This window comes from Myiozetetes cayanensis, unplaced genomic scaffold (genome assembly GCF_022539395.1).
Source record: "Myiozetetes cayanensis isolate MyiCay16 unplaced genomic scaffold, myiCay2020 scf15, whole genome shotgun sequence".
Lineage (NCBI taxonomy): Eukaryota > Metazoa > Chordata > Aves > Passeriformes > Tyrannidae > Myiozetetes > Myiozetetes cayanensis.
In genome coordinates, this window is record NW_026087159.1 from 16298951 (window position 1) to 16307562 (window position 8612).

Here is an 8612-nt window from a genome sequence, read left to right on the forward strand (position 1 = left end):
TAAGAGTCAGCGCCCATGTCACACATGAGAGTTTGTTGTTCTATGAAAAACAGAATAACTTCTCATTTTGGTGTGCAGGACACCAGGCCCATTTTTCCTCAACACACAGACCAGTCTCTGTGCCGATGATGCCACTGCTCAAGTTAACACCTTTCTTGTAAGGAAAAGTCATCAAGAAGAAGCAATTCCTGTACCTGAGTCAGGGATCAAAAATTTTAAATAAGGCCAAAGTCCACAGTAGCAGGAAAGTGGTAAACAAAATAAATTGGTTTTACCAGCTTAATAGTTACACAATTCACTAATAGCTACCCCACTGGCAAGCTTATCTCCTGCACAACAAGCACTGGGCTCTTCGGCAATAGCAACGATCCCAAACTGGGTTTCAGTTCAGGTGGTCCCTCTGGTGTGTTCATCGCTGTGTGTTGGGGTGCAGAGTGCCCTATGAGCAAACCCACCAGTGTCTTCTTGCCACAAACAAAGGCCTCAGCTGGGATGATGTGGTGTTTCACCTTTGGTACCTGTATTAAAGTCACTGTATTTGGTGATTTAAAATACTGACATATGCCAGACCCCTCTCAGGAAGGGAGTCTGTGACCTCTCTGGAGCTGCACAGAGCTGATAAGGGCTGGTTAAATGATTCACAGCTGCAAGTTCATTATTCTGCTTGGAAAGTTTCTTCAAAAGGAGAGGTAAGAAATAGCTCTTCAGAGAGGACAATAAAATATTTTCCTGATTTTGACACTTTGAACACTAAAGTATTATTTTAATGTAGCTGCAGGCTCTGTTTCTCATATTGCTGCTTTTCGGTAGGTGTGGAGCTGGAATTGATGTGGCAGCTTCTATTAGGTAGCAGACAGGTTACCTGTCTAAGCCCTTGCTGTCCTGCTTGCAGGTTTGCCCAATGAGCCCGAGTCCTGCACAATCACAGTGCACATAATTGTCATAATTGTTACTGAGCAGCCCCTTCCAAACAAATATGACTTTGATAACCAGTTTTCAAGTGTGGCAGAGCTGTAGCAGCCTCAGCAGTGCATTGTTCCTGCTTGAGAGCAGGTGAGGGAGAGCAGGAGGTCCCCAGTGAGGGGAAGTGAGACGGTATAGCTGAGGATCCCAGCAGGAGCACCAGGGAGAAATGCACAAGGAATCAATCGGGCTGCGCTTCTGCTTATTGCAATGTTTATTGAAGAATAAGTATTAAATTCAAGGAGACCTCAGAGAAGCCCATGCTCTTAGTGGAATGAGGCACCAGGCAAAGTGTGCTACCAGAACCAGCCACTGACTGCACAAGCTGCGGGGAAGCGCTTGGGAGTGGAACAGCCTTTGCAGTCAGGGCACATCCATGGCTGACTCCCCGCCTGGGTAATCACAGTGCTGCTTTGTGCAAAGGGCTTTTGATGCTGAAAGATGTCAAAACACATGGAGACAGAAGTTTTGGTTGTGGATTCGAGACTGTCAGAAACAGTAAGAAAGGAGCAGCTTTCTTGCTAATCCCCTCATAAGAGGGAATAGCATCTCCTTGTCAAAACTCAGAAGTTACACAAAAGCCACAGGAGAGAGAGGACCCTGAACCAGTATTTTATTGACTGTTATCTGCTCCCAAAAAACACTGGTGGATCAAATCTTGTTGTATTACAGCCATACAGAAATTTTGACAGAGCTCGTATTAAAGCAAGAGCATTCAGAGAGAGGTTGCGTGTGATGGGGGTGAAGTTTGCCAGACTTTTACAAAAACAACCATCTCAAAGAAACAATGTTTTATGTTGCCAGACTGCAGACTGGTACTGAGGAAAGTGCTGCAGTATAAGGATTCAGCAGGGGATGTGCTGTGAGGAAACAACGTCAATTTTCCATCCAGGAACAAACTGTCTCTTGGAGAACCTGGGCCAGGCAAGGAATGCATGCCCACTGCTGTGGTCACTGAGGCAGCCTGTGGGTTTGAGCTTGGCTGCACCATCCGCCCTTCCACAGGAACACTGATCCAGTATGCTGTCCTGCTGAAGGATGAGTGGCAAGAGCAGACTCTGCTTGATTTATTTAGCCCAGAGTAATGAGTTTGGCGGTTCTCTGGGGGCATGTTGGGATATACATGTAAACTGCTTTATTTAATCTCATTGATTTTTTTCCAATGTAAAGAGGAAAACATTGGAATGAGAAGAAGTTTCACTAAGTTACCATAACAATGTTTCTTTGGGTTTGTGATTGGTTTAGTTTCTTAACAAGAGACATCTTGTTTATAAAAACTTCCAGATCGTAACAATTAGGGAAATGCCATTTGCAATGGCATGAATTCCCAGTTTTCCAGACAGTAAAAAACCCAACTTAGTAGTAATATATGGTTTATACTATAATTTACTTGTAATGCAAAATGAAAGGCTCCAGTGCTGCCTCTGTAGTGACAGCTCCAGGAAGGACTCCACTCCAGCAGAACCAAAGTGAAGGCTCACACAGTGAAGCCCACAGGGAAAAGTTTGTAAAACACATTTCCTGCAAGTGAATCCCAGCTGACACTTGAGCCTTGAGTGCTTGTTCCCTGAAGAGACTTTACTAATTCCATTTCCTCCCACCTAGGCACATCCCCTGCAGACTAATTCCTGCAGATGCAGAGGACGAGCGATCACTGTGCCTAAGATGGGAGCCCTGACCTGAAGCCTTAGTGTTGGCAGTGCCACTGGGGTTTGCAGTGTCACAAGATAGACCAGGTCCTTGTCCCTGTCCCAGCTGCTGTTGTCCTCTCCCTTCCCACAATTAGCTTTGGAAGAAGCAAAATTCGTGTTGCTCTTACTCTTTCCTCAGCTTCCCAGTTTCTTTTGAAATGCAAATACATTCTCAGGTCACATATTTTTCTACACATCAAAGCATCTTGATTTCCAAATTTAAGCAGCCTTTCACCCAAGTCTGCAGCTGTGGCACAATGCCAGTCTGGATGGAAATGCCCAGCTGTAGATATGTGGTTTGGATTATTTTGCATAGGAAGGATGAAGCTCATTTCCTTTTCACTGTCTTTTGAAGCTCAATCCTTTGCCATCATAAAGGCCAAGCCAGGACTGAATGAACACAAAGAAACTTGTTATTCTTTCTGAGAAAGAGAAAAACACAACTTTGGTGGATTTTCACAGCCACAGGTTGAAGTTGGCCACATGCTCCCACTGAATATCTCTCCCCTGTGACCCAAACCCTGCTCTGAAACACAGGAGCTGGCTCTGCAGAGCCCCCAGAGCAGCACCTGCAGGCACCCACATCCCCAGGGATTCCAGCTATCCCTTCAGTTCAGTGGGCACCACTCTGACCAGGACCAGTGCTGCTGGCAGCTCTCCATCTCCACCACAGCAGTGGAACACAGGGGTCAGTGCTTGAGGCAACTGCTGTGGCACTGAGAGATGCTCAGTTTTACTGAGTGGGGAGTACGTGAAGGTTTATAAAGGAGCTCTCTTATCCAGCACCAATTTCTCCTGTTTCCTGCCTTTTGGGTTGAAAACCTGCAGCTCTGTTCCAGCACAACACTGGTTCCATCTCAGACAAAGACAGATCCTAGGTTCCACAGCTGCTGAGGGGTTGCCGTTGCTGCCCATGGGATAACTCCAGGAGAGACAGACAGACTGACCCAACAGGGAAGGGCTGCCAGGTTGGCAGGGAAGCCACTAAGGATGCAGTTCCTGAGGACTGATAAAAAATAAAGTATTATTAAAAGTGAAAAAAATTAGATTTTATGTTAAGAAATGTCAAATAATGAAGTTAAAGCCCAAACAGCCAAACCACAGTGGGCACAGCTGGGGTGTATATAACTACTGTGGCTTCCCCATGTTTGCTTAGGTCATGAAAGGCTTTGTGTGCTGTTAAAAATTCTCTTAATTTTTTCTGACTGTTCAAAAAAAAAATTTATTCAACACCCTTCATTCTGGAGCTCACATGTGGGCAGTTGATCCCTGGAGAATTTTGACGCCTGACAGGATGAGGTCCTGAATGACCCAGTCAAAGGTTGAAGTTCCTGTGCCTTGAGCAGGGGGTTGACTAGATGGTCTCCACAGAAATTTCCAGCTCCATTTCACCTGTGATTCTGCAGTCACAACATGTTGCTGCCCAGCTGTCAGGTGAGGGGTTCAGCTTTCTACCACAGTTGGCTGCACACTGGATATGTCTGTCTTTGCAGAGTTCCTCTGAGAGGGCATCTGTGCCTTCTGACAGGCACTGCCTCTTTTGTACCGGCAGTTCTCAGCCCAGGCATGCTGGAAGGTGGGGGAGATGGACTGCAGAGCGTGGCCCTGGGCTGTGGCCCTGCGCTGGCACACGCACAGCAGCGCCCTGAGCTCCGTGCGGAAGGTCTCGTTCAGCCAGCAGTAGATGAAGGGGTTGTAACAGGTGCTGCTCATGGCAAACCAGTGAAAAGCAAAGTACAGAGCGTTGTTGCTGTGGATGGCCCTGCAGGAGATCAGCACCACGTAGCAGTTCAGGGGGAACCAGCACACAGCAAACACAACCACCACCACCATCAGCATCTTCAGTGTCATCTTCTTCTTTCGTTGATGAGCATAGTATTGCTCCATGGTGAGGTCCCCTATGGCATTCCTCAGCCAGAGCTTCTTGGCCACCATGGTGTATGTGATGGAGATCACAAGCAAGGGCAGGACGTACAAGAGAACAAACGTAGTCAAGTCCAAATACTTCCAGAAAAGGTCAGCAGGAGGAGGAAAACTGGGGAGGCAGACCATTCGGATGGTTCTGTTTCTGAAGATCAAAGAGAGAAAGAAATCTCAATTCCAGCTGCACACACCTGAGGACAAACACCTCAGACATTCAGACAAGTTTCAGTTCAGGTACACATAGCAGAACTCATTTGGTATCATGAGTAGGTGTCACTTTCAATGGAAAATTTTTCTCTAGGTTTGACCTTAGACCCTAGTGAAGGTATCTTAAACACACCCCTGGGAAAAGAAAGAAATCATCCATAGTGACATCTGTGTCCTTTACTGACAAGTAGTCCCTCTCCTCTGTGCCTGCCCCAAATTGTAGGCTTGAATCTCTGAGTCCAAAACAGCTAATCAACCAGCCTGGAAGCAATTCCATCAGCTGTCATTGTCCCTCCATGAGAGACACAGTGCTCAGGCAAAGGGAAGAACAACTTCTCTGTTTCACCACCCTTTCTAGTAACATGGATGAAGAAGTGTGGCCTTGGCATCTGTGGGGCTTTGATTCAGCTGCAAATGTCATATAAGAAAAAACACCATGTAAATATCTTACCCAATATAAAACCTTGTCAGGGTCTGATAAATGGCGTGAGGCAGCGAGAAGCAGCTGGCCATAACCCAGATGATGATGATGCAAATCGCTCCTTTCACCATGGACATGCGTGGCTTGAGAGGGTGCATGATCACCTGCAGAGAACAACCACTTCTGAGGATTTACAGCATCTGTGTTACTCTGAGCCTCACACTGCAGTGCAGCTTTCCAGGTACTGAGATTTGAGGGGGAAGCAACTATGTATTTAGTGCCTTATTTTCTATGAAACACAGGGGTGATGAATACAACGTACCTGGTGCCGGTCCAGAGCAATGGCAGCAAGGGTCAGCACAGAGACATGGACAGAGCAGTACTGAACAAACCGGCTGATGTGACACATCAGCTTTCCAAAAACCCAGGTGCTGCTCACAAACCGCACCTGAAGAACAGACAATATTGCATTACCAGGACCAGTACCTGAAGAGCAGCAAACTGACTTCCCAAGCACATGGTACAGAAGAAATGTTTTAATACAGCTTCCCAAGGCTTTGTAGGTGCTTTATCCTCAGTTTTTCCTGCAGAAACAATGACTGTGCAATGGGCTTTGAAACAGTGGTGAGATCTACTGCACTGTGCAAACAAATGGCTTGAGCAGCGCTCTGTGTATGTGTTTGTGTGTGCATGTGTACATGTCCATGTACCATGGCCCTTCAGGAACATGTAAAGAAACCTTAGCTCTGCTCCTCAAAGACGCTCTGTAGGGCACACCGGGTGCTTCCTCGAAAACATTTATACCTCTGAACACATGGATGCTGAGAGCTGCATGGGCTTCAAAATTAGCAAGAGAAATCCTGTTCCTAGAGAGGTGTTACTGATAATGACTTTGCTGCAGAGACAATTGTGCCAAATTGCTTCACTCCCTTGTTATTCCTGACTGCACAATATTAATTACAAATTAATGTGAGTCATCCTTCAGCAGATTAAGCTAATTTGAAGTAAAGCACATTTACTACAAAGTATCTGTCCACACAGAAAATTAGTCAAGACTGTTTTCAATTAATCTAATTAATTTCCCTGTAGGGATGATTCTCACAGCACTGACTGTCCCTGCACTGGAGCAGTGCGCTGGTTCTCTGGAGCTGATCTAAAGCTCATTCCTGAGAGAGCTGATGGATATTTAATTAGTCGTGCATAGTGTGTGGCTGTTGGTGCACACACAAGAGGGCATCAGCCTCTCCCTGAACAGATTACAGAGCGCAAGTCCCATCAGAGCAAGGTAGGGAAATCCCACCAAAGAAACGGGATCAGCGTGAATTCGAATATCTCATTTGGGACCTGCTTTTGGAAGGATGAAGAACACTCTGGATAGCGCTGAGCAGGGATGAAGCAGGGGAATTTAGGACTATTTGGATGCTTTTGAATCAGAGTTCTAGGTCAAATCCAGCTGCAGAGCCCTGCTTACATGATGTTTATGGTCTGTAATAGCGGGACAAGAAATGAATCTTTACTTCTTCCCACCTATTCTTTAATGTTCTTTTATATTGTGTATTTTTTAGTCACTGAAAATAAAGAAAGGACAATCAGCCCAGGAAGCACTGTCTGTAGTGCTGAGGGAGTGCTGGCTGACCCAGCTCAGTGCAGCCCAAATACTTCCCTAAGATATTGCACAGGGACTGACCATGTTCGCATGGTTTCCGTAGGAAACAGGCCATTAATTGGATTTTAATCATATCAAACTAGTCTTCACTTCATTCCCCATCAACAGATCTCCCACATCTGTGCCCTGCCTGGACAGAGCGGGGTGGCCTGCAGCAAAGTGACCCCTGCTACGGAACGTGAGGTGGGAGCATGAGCCCCCATCTCCACTTGCTAAGGGGGTGTTGGGGAGGGGGAGCACAACTGCAGCCTCTCTGGGAGGCAAAAGGGGGAAGGGGCAAAAGAAACTGGATACCAGCCCAGTCCTGGCCCCTTCAATCCTCCTGCACACAGCTGACAGGCACACACAGACACCAGCAGACACGGCCGGCTGGGGCTCACCAGTGTGAAGGGGGTGTTCAGAATGGTGATCATCACATCGGCAATAGCGAGGTTGACGATGAAGAGGCTGGTGGCAGAGTGCATCCTCTTGTTCTTGATCACCACGTGGCACACCAGGATGTTGCCGAAGAGCGAGATGCAGATGATCACGGAGTAGGCGATGATCAGCAGTGCCTTCACCATCCGGCTCTGGGACTCGCCCTCATACTTGGCCCCACTGTCAAAGTCCCCCAGGTCCTCCAGGTCCAAGTCATTGTGCAAGAAGGACTGGTTAGGGAAGCCATACAGTGCAGAGAAGAAGTTGGTTGTGCTGTCGTTCTCCACCCTCCAGAAGGGCTTGGGGATATACTGCAGGGGGAACCAGGTGTGCCGGCTCATGGCTGGGGCAGCAGGGCCCCAGCACTCGTCACACTCCTCTGCACCTTCTGCCAGCTCAGCTGCTAAAGCCAGTGGATGCAGGAGGGAACACTTGCCTTTTGAAAATCTGCCCCATGGTTGCAAACCAGAGAAAAGAGTTGATAATTGGGTCCTTCTTCCTGTGCTGAGGACACGTCAGATTCGCCCCAGGAGCTCTCCTTCTGCTGTCCTTTTTTAATACCACACGTCTCCCACACGAAAGCTGATTCGGAGGCTGAAATATCAGAGATCCCCAAACACTTTCCCTCTGCACCAATGAAGAAATCCTACTGAATATTTCTTTTTGAGCACTGTTCTTCTATCTGCCACTTATCCTTGGAAATCAGCTTTATTGGTTCTCCACACAGTCCTTTACCCATCAGGTTTCTGTTTCCCAAGAGTTTTCAGAGCTTGTCAGAATCAAAAAAGCAAGGGCTGCCTTTTCCATTGCTTTCCCCACTCCAAGTATCTCTGACTACCCAGTGAAGCAGCTTTGCTCAGCAGCCGAGTGGTCGCTGTGTTCCCTGTGATATACACAGCTGCCAGATGACACACCGTGTGGGAAGGAGCCAATGGCAGATCTCTTCCCAGTTTATCCTGAGGTGTATCACAACCCACATGTGGGCAACAGCAGAGTCTGACGTGCAGATCTACAGAGCAGCAAAACACAGACAGAGAGCAGATGTGCCATGATCCCTCCTGTCTGCTCTCTCCTTTCTGGGCACCCAGCACAACAGCTACATGGGGTGAAGAATCTTTACTATTTCACAGTATCGCTCTTTCTCTCCATCCCAGATCTTTTAGCAGACAAAGAACATACAAAGATTTTCCTTTTTGGTGCTCTTTCAAAATTGCTGAAATGTCAGTTGAGATGCAGATCCATCTTCTGAACAGATTTAGTGTGATCTAATGTTATCTCATCAACAGACTAGTGTGGATGAGGGCCAGAGAAATTAGAGCTGTAC

At 47.1% G+C, this 8612-nt stretch overlaps 1 protein-coding gene across 1 annotated transcript; it reads right to left on the reverse strand.

Annotated features, from left to right (window-relative positions):
• Positions 1-1567: 1567 nt before the first annotated feature.
• Positions 1568-8132, reverse strand: LOC126637525 (G-protein coupled receptor 83-like). Its single transcript, XM_050310871.1, has 4 exons — positions 7252-8132; positions 5528-5653; positions 5236-5369; positions 1568-4722 (listed from the first exon to the last, which is right to left on the reverse strand). Exons 1-4 carry the CDS (start codon positions 7627-7629, stop codon positions 4098-4100), a joined length of 1263 nt encoding a protein of 420 aa, XP_050166828.1. The 5' UTR covers positions 7630-8132; the 3' UTR covers positions 1568-4097.
• Between the last annotated feature and the right edge of the window lie 480 nt (positions 8133-8612).

What these genes read in the sequence shown, in the direction of transcription:
- LOC126637525 (XM_050310871.1), bottom strand. Translation starts at nt 7,629, where the DNA reads ATGAGCCGGCACACCTGGTTCCCCCTGCAGTATATCCCCAAGCCCTTC. An exon ending in TTGCTCTGGACCGGCACCAG is followed by an intron (nt 5,370 to 5,527) that starts GTACGTTGTATT and finishes TGTTCTCTGCAG; the next exon opens with GTGATCATGCACCCTCTCAA. An exon ending in CTGACAAGGTTTTATATTGG is followed by an intron (nt 4,723 to 5,235) that starts GTAAGATATTTA and finishes TTTGATCTTCAG; the next exon opens with AAACAGAACCATCCGAATGG.